The sequence below is a fragment of the Panthera leo genome, chromosome A1 (assembly GCF_018350215.1).
Source record: "Panthera leo isolate Ple1 chromosome A1, P.leo_Ple1_pat1.1, whole genome shotgun sequence".
NCBI classification, from domain to species: domain Eukaryota; kingdom Metazoa; phylum Chordata; class Mammalia; order Carnivora; family Felidae; genus Panthera; species Panthera leo.
Genome location: NC_056679.1, coordinates 70,404,162 through 70,422,683, shown reverse-complemented (window position 1 = coordinate 70,422,683; position 18,522 = coordinate 70,404,162). Strand labels below are relative to the sequence as shown.

General features: G+C 41.7%; 1 protein-coding gene across 8 annotated transcripts in view; it reads right to left on the bottom strand.

Moving 5' to 3' along the window:
• The window catches only part of CLYBL (citramalyl-CoA lyase), a 260,370-nt gene extending 242,543 nt beyond the window's left edge, over positions 1-17,827 (bottom strand). For all 8 annotated transcript variants that reach the window (XR_006199903.1, XM_042929753.1, XM_042929769.1 and 5 more), the window contains exon 1: positions 17,752-17,827. Coding sequence is in view for 7 of the 8 variants with exons in the window: in XM_042929753.1 (XP_042785687.1) it covers positions 17,752-17,813 (62 nt within the window). In the remaining variant the exon portion in view is untranslated. The remainder of the gene's footprint in view (positions 1-17,751) is intronic.
• Positions 17,828-18,522: the final 695 nt, after the last annotated feature.

The window sequence follows — 18,522 nt, the reverse complement described above, 5'->3', positions numbered from 1 at the left end:
TTATATCCATTGTTTATCAATGTCCTTATGAGCCAGGCACCATGCATTCAGTGCATGAGCTCATTTAATTCTAACTGCTCTCTGTGGTTAAGGATCACAAGCTGCTTTTACAGATGACAAAACTAAAGGGAACTGGCTAGTAAGTGGCAGGGCCAGGGCTCTGGCTCAGGTCTGTATGACCTTGGGGAAGTGTCTGAACTCCTCTAAGCCTCAAAGCCCATGGTCTGCCTTCCTTGCTTAAAAAAGCAAGTGAAGGCCAATGATGCTGGAAGGGGTAGTGTGTGTGAGAAGGGTGGAAGCAGGTGAGCTACAAAGAGTAGAAGGAACAAGACCAGACTCGCCCTGAAGGGCCAAGAGAAGGAGCTCTAAGGAGCTAAGCAGAGAAGTGAAATGAACTGATGCGCATTTTTTTTCCTTTTCAAATTCTTATTTAAAATCAGTTACTTAACTGATCTGTGTATTTAAAAATTGTTTGGAGGAAACCACAATGAGATACCACTTCACACCCACTAGGATGGCTATAATAAAAACAATAGAAAATAACCAAAGTTGGCAAGGATGCGAACTGAAACCCTATGTATCGCCAGTGGAATGTAAACTGGTGAAGCCTCTGTGGGAAACAGTGGGCTACTCAAAAAGTTAAACACAGAATTGCCATATGACCCAACAATTCCATAGCTAGGTATATACCCAAAAGAACTGAAAACGGGCGCTCAAATAGTTATGCATAAATATTCATAGCAGCACCATTCACAATCACCAACAGGTGGAACAATCCAGATGTCCATCAACTGATGAATGGATAGACAGAATATATACCTACAGGAGAGTACTATTCAGCCACAAAAGGTAATGAAATACTGACAGATACATGCCATAACATGGATGAACCTCGAAAACATGCTAGGTGAAAGAAGCCAGTCACAAAAGCCATATATTGTATGACTCCATTTATATGAAACATCCAGAACAGGTAGATGCATTGACAGAAAGCAGGCTGACAGTTGCCAGGGGCTGGTGGAAGAGGGCTGCCTGCTAAGTAAAGGCAGAACCTGAAGATGAGAGGTGGGAGGAAGAGAGTCAGCAAATCAGAGAGAGAGGTGGGTGGTGTGTGGAATGGTGAGCCTTCTGGTTGAGTGGTGCAAGGTAAGCAGCCCTGGGAGCAATGTTAGAAAGGTGGGTGATAAGTGAGGAGACACATGCATGCCACACTCAGGGGTCTGGACTTCATGCAGCCAACAGAGGATATCATGGAATTTATGCTGTGTAAGGGGGAGATCAGAGCCCACTTAAGGAAGCTTAAGGTCAGTAAGAAGTGAGTGTAGGGGGTGGGGAGGAGCAGGGAGATTTCTAAGGGTAAATCCTCTCCCCAGTCTCAAGCATGTTACCAGGTCACCTGGTAAATTCCTGGCTCTTCTGCAGCACAGGGACACACTCATGACCCAAATTCACAGCCTGGACCCTTGTCCAGGGATTGGAGGACAGGAGGGGCCCCACAAGCTATGTCCATACTTGCTTTCCTGGTAGAAATCCTCTTTAGTGGCCCACCTCCTTTGCAGGTAAGGCATGTGAGAGGATTACAAACATGACATTAGCACAAGCTGGTTTTCTCATATTCACTGGGTATCTCTAGGTGAACCGTGGACTATGGGAGCTAGAATAGGCGGGCTCTAAGAGCTCTGTGCTCCACCCACTGGAGCATTCGTGGGTCAGTATGAAAGCTCTAGGAGCGCAGGAGATAACTAGAAGAGGACAGAATGCAGGCAAAAATCACATCTCCACTTCTCTGAGACAATCTTGCAGATTAGACTAAAACTTAAGGTATCTACCTCTAATTATTCCTGATCTCTTCAAGATTTTGTATTTCCAGTACAGCCAAATTATTTTGAAATCAGAGCCCCTCTGTACTGTGGCAGTCAGCAGCCACTTAAACTAAGGACTTGAACACAGCAAGCAGCTGGCAGCAGTCCCTGCTGCAGAGAGAGAGAAACGAAGACACCTCCTGTATGGGAGCTCTAAAGGATAAGAATGAACAATACATGAACAAAACAACCTCCCAACGTGGCAAGAAGAGTTCCAATCAATTACTGAACCCACAAATTTGGGGAAGGCAAAGCTTTTATCTTCAATCTCTGTTCAAACTGAGCTGAAAAAGGGACACCTGGGTGGCTCAGTTGGTTAAGCATCCGACTTCGGCTCAGGTCATGATCTTACGGTCCGTGAGTTCAAGCCCCGTGTCAGGCTCTGTGCTGACAGCTCAGAGCCTGGAGCCTGTTTCAGATTCTGTGTCTCCCTCTCCCTCTGACCCTTCCCCATTCATGCTCTGTCTCTCTCTGTCTCAAAAATAAATAAACGTTAAGAAAAAAATTGAGCTGAAATGGACCAAAATAACTAAAAGCTCAAAAAGCCATATATTTTATATTTCTGAATTCTCTAAAGTCCTCTTACTTTAAGTCAATAATTCCTTTCTAGATTCCTTCTAGATTATGGAATGTCAACCAATAAGAGGCATCTAGTCCAACCTCCTGTTTTAACTGTGAGAAAAATAAGGCTCAATTTAGACAAGAGCCTTGAACAAGGTCAAGGGCTAACTGCAGGGTCAGCACTGGACTAGAACCCCAGAGTATCCATCCAAGATCTTCTTGCTTATACCAGAGAATTAGTAATTTGATTTTGTTTTGAACCTTTTTTTTTTTTTTTTTTGGCATTTGTAAGAAAAACTTGAATAGCACCAGTAGGGATATTAAACCACTTCTGATCTTTCAGAGCTTGTCTTAAATAAGTTTCTACTTTAATCTGAACTAAGAGTATTTTCCTGAAGGCAGAAATCATCCAAGGGTGAACTATGACTCATTGGTATAATCTAAAGAATCTATCACTGTTCCAAAGAAATCTACTTAAGACTCAAAACCTAAACGTCACATTTCTATGCTCTGTATAAAATATGCACTAGCAATAGTTAAAGGATGAAAACAATTCAAATGTCCATTGATGGATGAATGAATAAACGAAATGTGGTATTTACATGTAATAAAATATTATTCAGCCTGAAAAAGGAAGCAAACTCTAACACATGCTACAACATGGATATTGACATTATTCTAAGTGAAATATGCCAGACACAAAAGACAAATATTGCATGACTCCACTTATGTGAGAATATAGAATAGTCAAATTCATAGAAACAGAAATGGAGAATAGGGATTTGGGACAGGAGACAATGGAGAGTTATTCTATAGTGGGTACGAGTTTCAGTTCGAGATGATGATATAGTTCCGGAGATAGACAGTAGTGATGGTTGTACAAAAATGTGAGTGAACTTAATGCCACTGAACCATGAACTTAAAAATGGTTAAAATGATAAATTTATGTTATATATATTTTACCACAATAAAAAAAAAAAAGGCACAAATTTCCAGAAACACTGTCTCAAATACTTCACTTCCTAAATGTTCTTTTTTTATTTGGCAAACTTATACTGGGCACTTACTATGTGCTAAGTACTGTTCTAGGGCTGGGGTATATAGCAATGGGATAAACAGAACAAGTGTCTGCTCTTATGAATAGCTGCATGGGGGACGGGGTGAAGACAGGCAATAAACAGACAAACATACATTATGTCAAGTGGAAATGAATGCAATGGAAAAAACATCAGGTACAGTGAGAGGGATGAGGGCATGGAAATAGTTGGGGGGAAGTTGCTATGTTGTATAGGTGGTAAGGAGGCCAGTCTGCCTGGAAGTAATAAGGTGCCGCGGGGCACAGATCCGCTTCTTAAGTTCCTTATAAACCTTTCAAGGGAAAAGGTCAGTATAGAAATATTTCCTCTGCCATCTATGTGTTTTTAATTTGACTTAAAAAGTGATAGAAAGGACCTGGCTGACTCAGTCAGTAAAGCATATTACTCTTAATCTCAGGGTTGTGAGTTTGAGTCCCTTGCTAGGCACAGAGATTACTTAATTAAAAAAAAAAAATTAATTAAGGGGTGCCTTGCTGGCTCAGTCGGTTAAGTGTCCGAATTTGGCTCAGGTCACGATCTCATGGTTCTCTCCTGGTCGGGCTGTGTGCTGACAGCTTGGAGCCTGGAGCCTGCTTCAGATTCTGTGTCTCACTCTCTGCCCCTCCCTTGGCTCACGCTCTGTCTTCTCTTTATTTGCTCAAAAGCAAATAAATATTAAAGTAAATAAAAATAAAAAAAATTGTTTTTTAAAGTGACAGGAAAACCAACTTTCGTATCTTTTCCGAAGAGGCATGTTTGTAAGGAGACAATTTATATCTCTCATTGCTAGAGCGCCCTCCAGTGCCTCTGTGTGAAAACTGCATTTGGCACAGATTTTTTTTGTTTTTGATTTCTTAAACTTTTGTATTTGGCCAAGAAATAAATATTGTCTTTGATATGTATATTAAGGACATATCATCTTTCTCACAAACAATACTGTGACATTAAATAAGAAGACAAGTGTGCTTTAAAATGAGCCTGCACTACTTGTAAAGTGGTACAATGTATACATGTACAATGGTATTTTTAAATAATCATATAAACTTTCAAAAGGTTCACAGAGTCTCTTTTTTAATTCATTTTTTTACCAATGTAGAACTCTCAGTTAAACAGTGAACACATTCTACCACTGAACTGTGACCCTAATTTTACTGAAGGTGGCCAAGTAGGGCAATAAAGTAGGAAGTGTCTTCTAAAATTTCCAGTATTTACATGTTCCGAATATTCATATTTGAAAAGTGTCCTGCAAATACTTACAGAACACTCTACCTTCTTGGCCAGAACACAGTGAAGGGGAACAGGTAAGTAAGACGTGCCCATACTAGCATCCTATTAAAATAGAATTTTTACTTTCTCACAGATATTTACTTTGAATCCTTTATTATAAAATCAGGCACCTCTGTCAATCTCAAAAGGCCAACTAAGAGGAAAACATTACATATGGTGTAGTTCAAAAGAGAACTTGCAAAAGGGGTAAAATTCCATAGCTGTTTCCAGAACCATCTACAAGCAAGGTCAGTGTGACAGCTGAGGCCACAGAGAGAAAAGCTGGCCCTGACTGACAGCCAGAGGATGGGGTTCTTTCTAGGCCAGATGCTGACGACTGTGACAGTCTTGCTTACTTTACTGTGCACAGGCCTGCAGATGCCGAGGAAATTGGGCAGATGGGCCTCCAAAGGGCATACTGCAATCCAGGTATCTCACTCTTTCTGGAGGATGATCTGAAAACAAGCATCAAAGAGCTTAAAATGTCCATAGTCTTTGAACCAGCAAGTTCACATACAGAAATTCACCTCTAAGTACATGAGTAAGAGTTGCCACAGAGATTTGGGTATAGGGACATTATCTCTGCATTTCCCGAGGCAGAAAACTTGGAAATAGTTTAAATGAATAGCTGGAATTATATACACCCAAATATATATGTGACAGAGTCATGGAACTGTAGCATATATCAATGCTCCAAGATTAGTTAACATCCTAAAACTTAACCAAAATATAAAATCAAAGCAACTAAATAAAAAGCCACCTTAAACTTGGTTTATGGAAGGAAGGGAAGGACGATATGGAAAAGGAGAGAAAGAAAAGAAAGGGGAAGAGAAGGAAGGAAGGAATAAATCTCAATTCTTGAGCCCATTTATTATCTACATCATTCAAGTGAGTTATTTAATTGATATGCGATAAAACATTCAAGGTAACAACATGAAATAAATTAAACCTGTTTGAATTACAATGGATTTAAATTCATACCCAGTGACCTATATGAAAACATAAACGTTATTTCTTTGATCTTTTTATTAACTAATAAAATTCTGAAACTGTTGCCATCATGAGCAATGTGTAGAGGAATAAAGAAGCCAAATGTATCAATAGAACACAGCTCCAGTTGCACTCAGGGGCACGAAAGCATATTGTTTTTACAATTAACAACTCTTCCAATCTTAAGAACAGTCATCAAACCAATCAATAACCACTCCCCAAGGAGCCCAGCTTTCTTCTCCCTGCCTTCCTAAAATTTTAGCCACATGTACCTAAAATTTTAGCGGACTTCCTCACAGGGAGTCACACATAAAATAACAGCTCCTATAGAGCAGCCACCACAACACCCAGTTAAGGAAACTGACCAAAGGCTGTTCTCAGAAATTACATCAATCAGACATTGGCTGCTGTAAAGCCCTAACTGGAGAAAACAGTCACTTCAGGAAAGTACTGATGCTGAGCCGTGTCAGCCACTCTGTGGATGTGATTTCACTATGTATGATGTCTTCCCCCAGGCTCATCCACAACCAAGCATATGTGTTCACTTTCTAAGTCTCATATGTAAGTAACTTCAGAGAATACTCTATCCTCAACACACCACATGGAGTATTTCTAGAATAGTAAAGTGCATATGTCACTCAAACATTCTGTAAGACAGGGGCACTCAGGACAGTTCCTTGAGAGGGCAAAGACTTTGGTGGCCACAGTCTGGGGAGTAGAGAAAAGCACATGTGGTAAAATTGTCCTCAACTCCGCTATGGGCCCATGGGGCGAAGGGGGTATAGGGTAACGGTTGTTTAGTCAGAATTCATCTTCAGGTCCTGGCCTTTCCTACCTACCTGCTGGCCTTTCCCACAGAAACCATTTAGGTTACCCAATGTTCTTCCTCCTGGCCTGTACCCACACAGATGGTTCTAGTTCACAGCAAAACTCTATGACAGGGAAACAGTACAATGAGAGCTGAAGCACTACACGCTGGAATAGACAGATCCACATGCAAAGGCTATGCTATTTAGTAGACGTGGCACAGCCTTGTTTTGGCAAACAGTACCTTGCTGGGAGTTTCCCTTTGCAGGGATATCTTCTCCAGGAGGTACCACCCATGGACACGTGCATCTTCCGACTCAGGCCCAGCTACCACTTTTAGTTCTTACTCACCAGCTTGGCTGTTGCCCACTAGTTTTTCTCTGGGATACCTCATTTCCCACCAACTTCTCCGTCCAGCCCGAGGACATGTTCCCTGCCCCCAGGCTACTCCTGGTCTATGTACCCCGTCATGGTATTTCCTACATCCTCAGAGTCTCCTCCCTCTTTCTCTTCTCTTCAGCCTCTTAACAGAGGCCCTGGTCTACCATCTTAGGTCATCTTCATTTCATCCTACAGCCCTTCACTTCTCTCTCTCTCGCCTCCCCCCCCCCCTTTTTTTTATGTTTATTTATTTTTGAGAGAGAGAGAGACAGAGCACAAGCAGGGAAGGGGCAGAGAAAGATGGAGACACAGAATCTGAAGCAGGCCCCAGGCTCTGAGCTGTCAACACAGAGCCCAATGTGGGGTTCAAACCCATGAACCATGAGATCATGACCTGAGCCAAAGTCGGACACAACCGACTGAGACACGCAGGTGTCCCAGCCCTTCACTTCTCTATCTCTAGAGTGAATAACTATCCTGCTTTGCCTGAAACAGGTTTCCTGGAATGTGGGACTTTTGGTGCTAAAACCAGGAATGTCCTGGGAAAGTTGAGATGGTTGGTCCCCTGCCTCCCGGACCACTTAACATTACTTTCTGCCTTACAACCCAAAACATAATATTTGTTTACAGCATCTCCTTTTAGCTTCTCACCATGCACTTGGGCAAGTAAAGTCAATTTCTAATGATGCCAATAAATATTTCAAAATAACACTTCAGGGCACCTGGGGGCTCATTTGGTTAAGCGTCCAACTCTATTTCAGCTCAGATCATGATCTCATGGTTTGTGAGTTTGAGCCCCACATCCAGCTCTGGGCTGATAGCTCAGGGCCTGGAGCCTGCCTTGGCTTCTGTGTCTCCCCTCTCTCTGCTCCTCCCCCACTCATGCTCTGTCTCTGTCTCTCTCTCTCAAAAATAAGTAAACATTAAAAAAATTTTTTTAACTAATCAATCTGATTCATCATATTAACATACTTAAGAAGAAAAGCCACATGATCACAACAGATACTGAAAAAACATTTTATAAATTCAAATCCATTCTTTTTTTTTAAGTTTATTTTACTTATTTTGAGAGAGAGAGAGAGAGAGAGAAAGAGCGCGTGCACGCGCAGGGGAGGGGCAGAGAGAGAGGGATACAGATAATCCCAAGCAGGCTCCACACTGTCAGCACAGAGCCCGACATGGGGCTCAATCCCATAAACCATGAGATCATGACCTGAGCCGAAATCAAGAACCAGATGCTCAACTAACTGAGCCACCTGGGCACCCCAACTCAAATTCTTGATCAAAATTCTAAGCAGAGGTGACCAGCAAAATTGCAGAGAAAGGAACTTCAAAAACCTAATCCTCTACAATAACAATGAGAATATTGGCAGTCAGAATGAACTTTTTTAGAATTCTAGACATTAACCAAAGGCCTGCAGCAATCTGGGAGCATTTATTCAAGAAACACGGATGAATCTCAGTAAGAACAGCAAACCATGTGGGTTTTTGTTGTTGTTGTTTTTTTAACTTACCCACTCCCTCTCCCCAGTTCGGTGGTAGCCTTAAAAACCAACAGTCATAATCCTTGTGAAAACCAGCAGCCTGGCAGCCACTGGAGGGGACAGGGTAGGGTGGGAGGTCTTTGAAAGCACCACACACAGAGAACTGCCACCTGGTAGCTCCCTGGAAGACTCCATTTGCAGGGCTCACCTGGCTTAGAGCCTGAACAGTGGGAACAGTATTCTCCCTGAGGGCGTTTGTCAAAACAATCAGAAGCAATTATTTAATATCATCGCTACCTGAGATCCTGGATAACAGGGCAAACGACAGGCTAACCAAAAAGCTTAAAAGGAAAAGCTGGAGCCAAGAATATACAATGGAGAAACAACAGTCTCTTCAATAAATAGTGTTGGGGAAACTGGATAGCTACATGCACAAGAATACAGACCACTATATTACACCATACACAAAAATTAACTCAAAATGGATTAAAAACTAGAATGTAAGACCTGAAACCATAAAACTCCTAGAAGAAACATAAGCAGTAAAGTCCTTGACATCAGTCTTAGCAATGTCTTTGTGGATCTGACTTCAAAGGCAAGAAAAACAAAAGTAAAAGTAAACAAATGGGACCTCATCAAAGTAAAAAGCTTCTGTACAGCAAAAGAAATTAACAGGAAAATGAAAAGTCAACCCACTGAATGGGAGAAAATATTTGCAAACCACATATCCAATAAGGGGTGAATATCCAAAATATACAAAAGGAATTCATACAACTCAACAACAACCTGATTATGAAATGGGGAGAGGATCTGAATAGACATTTCTCCAAAGAATACATAGAGATGGCCAACAGGCAAATGAAAAAGATGCTCAACATCACTAATTATTAGGGATATGCAAATAAAAACCAAAATAAGATATTACCTAACCCCTGTAAAAATGGCTATTACCAAAAAGACAAAAAATAACAAGTGTTGGAGAGGGTGTAGAGAAAAGGGAACCCTCACATACTGCTGGTGGGATTGTAAACTGGAGCAGCCACTATGTAAAACAATTTGGAGTTTCCTCAAAAAATTAAGAATACAACTACCCTATGATCCAACTCTTCTACCTCCAGGTAATAGGAAAACTTTCACTAAAAAGATATATGCACTCCTGTTTATTGTTATGTTCACTGCAGTACTGTTTACAATAGCCAATACACGGAAACAAAATGTCCATCAACAGATGAATGGATAAAGATGTGGTATATTTATACAATGAAATACTACTCAGCCACAAAAAAGAATTAAATCTTGCCATCTGCAACATGTTTGGATCTTGAGGGTATTCAAGCAAAATAAGTCAGATGGAGAAGAGCAAATACCATACAAATACCATATGATGTTACATGTAGAATCTTAAAAAAAAAAAAAAAAAAAAAGAAATGAACAAACAAAATAAAAATAATCTCAGATACAGAGAACAGACTAATGGTTACCAGAGGGTTAACAGGGTTGGGGGCCTGGTGGGCAAAATGGGTAAAGAGGGTCAACAGTATGGTGAAGGATGGTAACTAGACTTGTGGTGGTAATCACTTTGTAGTGTATGCAGATGTTAAATTATAAAACTGTACACCTGGGCACCTGGCTGGCCTAGTCGGCAGAACACGCAACTCTTAATCTCGAGGTTGTGGGTTCAAGCCCCATGCTGGGTGTACCGATGACTTAAAAATAAAATCTTAAACAAAGCTGTATACCTGTATACCTTAAATAAAGCTTTAATGAAAAAGCTGGAAAATGAGATATCCATCAACTTTGAAAAGCTCTGACCTTTTCCTGGGCTTCTGAAAGGCCACAAACAGGGAGGAGCCAAGATGGTGGAACAGCATGGAAGTTATCTTTGTGTCTTGCGTCCATGAAATACAGCCAGACCAACACTAAACCATCCTGCACACCAGGAAAACTGATGTGAGGATTAACACAACAATCTGCACAACCTGAACCACAGAATTCAGCAGGTACGCAGCGCAGAGAGGTAAACTGGGGGAGAGAAAAGCTGTGGAGGGCAGGGAGCTGTTTTTGTGTGGGGAGACAGGATGAGGGTGGGGGGGGGGAGAATACGGGGAAAAGCACCCCCCCCCCCCCCGAAAGCAGCTGGAGAGAAAGTGGAAAAGTGGAAACAGCCGCAGGGACTGAACTAAAAAGGGAGAAAGGAGAGGGTTTGAAAGGCCACACACACGTGTAGGGCTATTGCTAGCAGACCCACCTTACAAGAAATACTAAAGAGGGGCACCTGGGTGGTCAGTCTGACTCCTGATTTAGGCTCGGGTCATGATCTCACGGTTTGTGAGTTTGAGCCCTGCATGGGGCTCTGCACTGACAGTGCGGAGCCTGCTTGGGATTGTCTCTCTGCCCCTACCCCACTTGCTCTCTCTCTCTCTCAAAATAAATAAATAAACTTAAAAGAATTTTAAAGACATACTAAAGAGAGTTCTTCAGGCTGAAAGTAAGTGATCCCAGACAGATCAAATCCATACACACACATACACAGATAGTAATAAAGTAATTAAGAATAAATGCATATTCCTGCTTTCTTCTCTTGTCTAATTTAAAAAGCAACTATATAAAAGAATATTATATAATTGTGTTGTCAGGCCAGTAACATATAGAAATGTAGTATATTTACCAATAACAACACAAAGGAGGTGAGAACAAAGATGTACTGTGTTAAAAAATGGCACAACTCATTGGTGGTGACTAGATGGTGACTCAACTCTATAGGAACAAATGAAAACCAGAACTAGTAAATAAGAAAGTAAGTATAACAAATACTATAAAATGTGTGTGTGTGTGTGTGTGTGTGTGTGTGTGTGAACTTGTGGCTCCTTCTCTAAGTTTCTTTAAAAGACATAAAATTGGAGTGCTTGGCTGGTTCAGTCAGTAGAGCATGCGACCCTTTACCTCAGGGTCATGAGCTCAAGCCCCACATTGGGCATGGAGCTTTCTTTGAAAATTAACCAATTAAGGGACGCCTGGGTAGCTCAGTCAGTCGAGCATCCGACTTTGGCTCAGATCATGATCTCACAGTTCGTGGGTTCGAGCCCTGTGTGGGGCTCTGTACTGACAGCTCAGAGCCTGGAACTTGCTTCAGATTCTGTGTCTCCCTCTCTCTCTGCCCACCCCTACTCAAGCTCTCTCACTCTCAAACATAAAACATTTAAAAAGTTTTTTTAATTAATTAAAAGACATAAAATAAGTAAAACTACAACAATGTATACTGGGTTTGTAACATATAAATATAATATGTGGGGCACCTGGGTGGTGTTGGTTGAGTGTCTAACTTTGGCTCAGGTCATGATCTTGCAGTCGGTGAGTTTGGACCCCGTATCAGGCTCTGTGCAGATAGCTCAGAGCCTGGAGCCTGCTTCAGATTCTGTGTCTCCCTCTCTCTCTGCCCCCCTCCACTCACTCTCTCTCTCTCTCTCTCTCAAAAATAAATAAAAAGCACTAAAAAAAAAAAGAAAAAAGAAATAAATATAATATGTATAACTATAATACCACAAAAAAGAAGAAAAGGAAATAGAACTATATAGAAGTAACATTTCTCTTCTGGAATTTAGTATAAATCAAAAGTAGATTCTTACAAGTTAATATGTATATGGTGATATACTTATGATGGAATATTAGCCAGCCATAAAAAGGAATGCAGTTCTCATACATACAACATGAATGATTCTTGAAAACATTATGCAAAGTGAGATAAGCCAGAAACAAAAGAATGTAAATTATATGATCCCACTTACATATCTAAAATAAGCAAATTCAGAAACACAGAAAGTAGACTAGGGACTACCAGGTGAGAGAGAAGGAATTATTGCTTCATGAGTACAGAGTTTCTGTTTGGAGTGAGGAAAAAAATGTGGATAGTGGTAATGGTTGCACAACAGTGTGAATGTGGCAATGCCACTAAACTGTATACTTAGAATGGTTAAAATGACAAAGCTTATGTTACATGTATTTTATTTTACCACAATTCTTTTCAAAAATGTACATGGTAAGCCCTAGAGTAACCACTAAAAAATCTCTTTAAAAACAGTATTAAAAAAAAACTGTGTCAACTATACTCCAATTTAAAAAGTAAAAGAGTAGTTAAAAATCATTAAAGAAATTTAAAATATTAAAACATTACAAAGTATTCACTTAGTGCAAAAGAAAGCAGTAAAGAAGGAATAGAGAAACAAAAAAGTCATGAGATACACAGAAACCAATACCAATAAACACACTACAGGGACGCTTGGGTGGCTCACTGGGTTAAGCAACCAACTCTTGATTTTGGCCTAGGTCGTGAGATCAAGCTCTGTGCCAGGCTCCATGCTGAGCATAGAGCCTGCTTAAGATTTTCTCTCTCCTTCTTCCTCTGCCTCTCCCCCACTCACACCTGCATTCTCTCCCCCCGCCCCCCACAAAACACACACACACACACACACACACACACACACACACACAGTACAAAAAAGGAAAACTACAGACCAATATCTCTCATGAACAAAGATAGAAAACCCCTAACAAAATATCTGCAAATCAAATCCAAAAATGTATAAAAAGAATTATACACCATGACCAAATAGGATATTCCAGAGATACAAAGCTGGTTCAACATCCAAAAATCAATTAATGTAATCTGCCACATTGACAGGCTAAACAAGGAAAACCATATCAATTGATGCAGAAAAAGAACCTGATAAAATCCAACACCCATTCACAATAAAAAACAAAAAGTATCAGCAAATGGGGAATAAAAGACATCTACAAAATACATACAGCTTATATCGTAATTAATGATGGGAAACTGGATGCTTTCCCTAAGATTGGGAACAAGGCAAGAATACCACCTCTCATCACTCTTATTTGACATCTTATTAGAGCCACTAGCTAATGCAATAAAACAAGAAAAGGAAATAAAAAGGCACACATCTTGAGAAAGAAGAAATAAAAATGTCTTTGAGGGGTGCCTGGGTGGCTCAGTTGGTTAAGTGTCTGACTCTTGGTTTCAGCTCAGGTCATGATCTCACAGTTTGTAGGTTCAAGCCCTGCATCAGGCTCCACACCTGGCACAGTGGAGCCTGCTTGGGAGTCTCTCTTTCTCCCACTCACGCTGTCTCTCTCTTAAAATTAATTAATTTTTTAAAAAGTTTTTGAGAACTACATGATCGTCTATGTACAAAATCCCAAATAACTCACAAAAAATAATTAATGTAAATTATAAGTGATTATGACAAGGCTGCAGGATACAAAATTAATATTTAAAAGATAATTGCTTTCCTATAAACTAGCAATGAAGAATTGGAATTTGAAATTTAAAACATGATACCATTTGCAACAGCACCCAAAGAATGAAATATTCAGGTATAAATCTAACAACACATGTAGAAGACCTGTATGCAGAGAACTATAAAACTCTGATGAAAGAAATCAAGAACATTTAAATAAATGGGGAAATAGTCCATATTCATGGATTGAAGACTCAGTATTGTTAAGATGTCAATTCTTCCCAATTTAATCTATAGATTCAATGCAGTTCCAATCGTATCTCAGCAAGCTATTTTGTGGATATCAGCAAACTGATTCTAAAGTTTATACAGAAAGGCAAAGACTCAGAATAGCGAACATAATATGAAAGAAAACTGAAGTTGGAGGACTGATGCTACCCAACTTCAAGACTTACTATAAAGTTACAGTAATAAAGACAGCCAATAGTATTGGCAAAAGAACAGACACACAGGTCAATATAACAAAATTAAGAGTCCAGAAACAGACCCACACAAATAGGGCCAACTGACCTTTGACAAAGGAACAAAAGCAATTTAATGGAGAAAGGACAATTTTTTCAGCAAATGGGATGGAACAATTGGATCAACATCCAAAAAAATTAGACAAACACCTTCTACTTATAAAAACTAACTTAAAATGGATCACAGGCCCAAGTATAAAACAAAATACTGTAGAACTTTTAGAAGGAAATACAGGAGAAAATCTATGTGACTCTGGATTTGGCAATGAGTTTTTAAAAATAACAGCAAAAGCATGATCCACGAAAGAAAAAGTAAGCATGATTTCATTAAAATAAAAAAACTTCTGCTTTGTCAAAGATACCATTAGAGAATGAAAAGACAAGTCACAGACTGGGAGAAAATATTTGCCAAACATATATCTTTTATAAGACTTATATCTAAACTATGCAACAAATACTTAAAACTCAACAATAAGAAAACAATCTAAGAAGTAGGCAGAAGATCAGAATACACACCTCACCAAAAAAAGATACACAGATGGCAAATAAATATATGACAAGATGTCCAACATCATCTGACATCAGGGAATTTCAAGTTAAAACAAATGAACATTAAACCAACAACAGATACCACTACGCACCTGTTAGCATGACTAAACCAGTTTTTTCAACTGACAATACTAAATGCTGGCAAGGATGTACAGCATCCTTCCATTGATGATTGGAATGCAAAATGGTACAGGCACTTTGGAAGATAGTTTGTAGTTTCTTACAAAGCTACCATACAATCATATTCCTAGGTATTCACCCAATTAATTTGAAAACTTATACCCAGAGAAAATCTGCACGAGAATGTTTATAGTAGCTTTATTAAACCTTTATAGAACTAAAATGTCCTTCAATAGGTGAACAGATAGACTGTGAAACATCTCTACAATGGAATATTCAGCAGTAAAAGAAAATGAGTTAAGAAGCCATGAAAAAGACATGGGAGGAACCTTAATGCACATTGCTAAGTGAAAGAATGCAGTCTAACGGGACTGCATACTATGTAATTCCAATTCTATGACATTCTGGAAAAGGCAAAACTATAGAGACAGGAATATGATCAGGAGTTTGGGAGAAGCCAGGATGGACAAACAGGTGAAGCACAGGGGGATTTTCAGGGAAATAAAACAATTCTGTATATAATACTCTTATGGTAGATACATGATATTATGCATTTGTCAAAATCCACAGAATTTTATAGCAAAAAGAACAAACCTTAATATATGCAATTAAAAAAAAATTCATGTGGGAGGTAGGAAATAATGCAGATTATGACAAGGGACTCTCAAACTGTATTGCAAATGTATGAAACAACCTCACTGAAGGGGATGGGAGAAATAGGCCCTGAACTAAGTAACTATGGAAATGAGTGGCACCTGTAAGACTAAAGGAAAAGGAACTGCACACAAGTACCCTACTTAGTTGACAGTTCTATCCCCCAGAGTATGGCCTAACAATTCAAATACTGCTGCATGGGTATGCTAAAACTGAACAATTAAGTAACTGGATGGTGGATGGTGGATGATGGGAGCCAGGTTTCTAACTGTTGTAGTGAAAATTTATTAATCAAGCAAAGGGGAGGAGGCTAGAATGATCCATGTGGTAATGGATTACAATTGGAGGCAGTATGAACTCAGGTTTAGGTTAATATAGATACAGTGGTTTTATACAGAAATATTCGGGGGCATCTGGCTCAGTCAGTAGAGCACGTAACTCTTGATCTCAGGTTGGTGAGTTCTAGCCCCACCTTGGGTGTAGAGCCTATTTTAAAAATATATATATTTATAGATGAAGGTATATATATATGGGTTACTATTCACACTTTTTTTTTTTTTTTAATTTTCTCTGTCGGCGGAGAGGGCTTAAAAGACAGTCGAACCAATAGCATCCCTAGGAGTGGAGAGTTACGCTCCCCGAGACTGAGGGCAGGTATTTACATAAATTGAGCAGTGGCTACAAGAAGCAGCAGGGCCAGAGGCAGGGTGGAAAACGAGGCATCAAGGACAGCACTTGCATGGTCCCCGCCTAGCAGCAATGGTCCTGACACTCTAAAAACAGAAGGAAAAAGCCACCAGAAGCAGGTCTACCGGCCTGAAGCTTAAATGCAACCTAACTAGAAATTAAGGCATCTCTAGGCAGACCTTTCTAAGCTGACGTTTAGCACCTTTACTTCTCCCAATTGTGTGTGTTCTGAAGATGTGGAAACAGAGGATTTAACCCAGGGAGCAGGCTCCCTGAAGCACCCAGCACGAAAGCCTGCTGCCATGGCCTTCGTAGGATGTGTGTGTGGAGAATGAGCCCAGGTGCTAAAGATGGCAAAGAGCACTTTGAGAGGAGCCCCAAGTGCCTTAGAAATAGGTGACTGCGTGTGGTCACTGGACATTACTGAAGGAAAAGGGGGCCTTCTGGAAGGGCCTGGGTGTTACCGCCTTGGCAGCCATCTCTGGTTCCAGGGGTGAACCCCTGAGCCCGGGGCCACATACCAGGCTCAGGTCTAGGAAAGGGGAAGGCGGGATGTACAAGACGGGGTAGGGCCTGGCGCGGGACACACTGGAGAGTCAGGAAGCAGGGAGCAAGCAAATGCAAGAAGTTCCAGACCAAGAGCCACAGGCTTGGTTTCTAAACCAAACTCTGCCATTCTCTGCTTGGCGTCACGTAGCCTCTCCAAGCCTCAGTTTCCTCGTTCTGACTTCTTCACATGGTGGTCAGGGAGCCATATAAGTTAACGTGTGCGCATGTAGTTGGCAACTGCGAGCCCAGCGGCTATCCAAGGGCGGTCCCAGCACACCCGAGAGTTCCCGACCCCCTTCGACACGGTCTGAGAGGTCTTCCCTTTTCCAACTGGCACCTCCGTGAGCCCGGAACTGCTTTGTAAACCTCCTCCAAATCAGCGGAGAGGAGACTCCAGCTGTCCTCTATTAAACCAAAGAGACTTTCGAAAATCTAAAACCACACCACTCTTTCACTACATATGAGTGTGTTAAAATGCAACGGGTGTGTTATTCGTAAATGAAGATTTTTTTTAACTTGTTTTAATTCCTCACGCCGCAAAAAATTACTAGATACAAGCAAGAGCTCGTCGGGGTCCTCAATAGTTTCTCGGCGCGTAAAGGGGTCCTGAGACCAGTTTGGGAACCGCTGTGCTGAACCAAAGAGCGAAGGGTGTTCTCCCTCAGCAGGCGAGCCGCCTCGCGGACGCTGATTCCAGGACCCCTTTTATCAAACAGCACACGTTCGCGGTTTCCACTTGTGGGGGGGCGGGGGGCTGGTTTTGTGTTCTGGGGCTGCTAATCGAATGTTTGTACCCATTTTCCCGGCCCCCAAGCAATGACCCTCCCACAGGGAGGCACGCGGAGGACGGGCGACCCTCGCTGGGCGTCGGCGACCTTGGCAGAGGTCGAGCCGGCGCGCGAGAGGGGCACGGTGCTCCCGGCCGGCGGGGGTTCCCGGCAGGAACTGGGGAGGCCGGCCCGGGTGGCGGGGGACCAGGGACCTGCACTCACAGCCTCGGCAGCGCCGCCGCCGCCGTTCCGCGTGGCGCTCTCCACAGCAGACGCAGCGCCATCTTCCTGACGCGCGCGCGCCCCGCCTCAGACAGGTCCTTCCTCATCTCGCCACGCCCCGTGGCCACGCCCCCCCCCACGTGGCCCCGCCCCACAAGCCCAGCCCAGCCCCACCTCGTCCCCGCAAGTCACGCCCCGCTGCCTGGAGCACCTGTTCCCGCCCCTAACCAGGGATGTCTGAGAGCTCAGAACCTTCTTGTCCGCTATCATGGCGGGCAGAGCAGAGGCACGGAATGGATGGCCACTTCTTCAGAGGTTTTCTGGTGACTCCATCCAGTTACTTCTCTTCGTGCTTCTGGGGTTTTAAGGCGACTTTTGCGTTTTCCCAGCCAGAACAGGCCAATTTTCAGAGGGATTCATTGTTTTTGTTGTTAGAAGTACTGCCTAATATGTGAGCCTCACCATGTGCATGCCTTAATTAACAGTTAATCCATCATGGGATACATATGCCTGCAATAGGATCAGAATAGATATGGGCAACTTTCTGGGTCAGAGAAATGCTTCTGAAGTAGGGCAGCAAACACAACTCTTCACTCTAACTCCTTCCTGCCAGATTGCATTACTTTCAGCAAATACAACTCCTGCCGCTTCACAGTTGGGGGACTAAGGTATTAACACAGGCTTTACTAGCTGTGCTAAACTTTACTAGTTCAGAACTTTACTTGGTTCAGCAAGTGGTTCCCAGACTGTACTAGACTTTAGGCAAGTTAC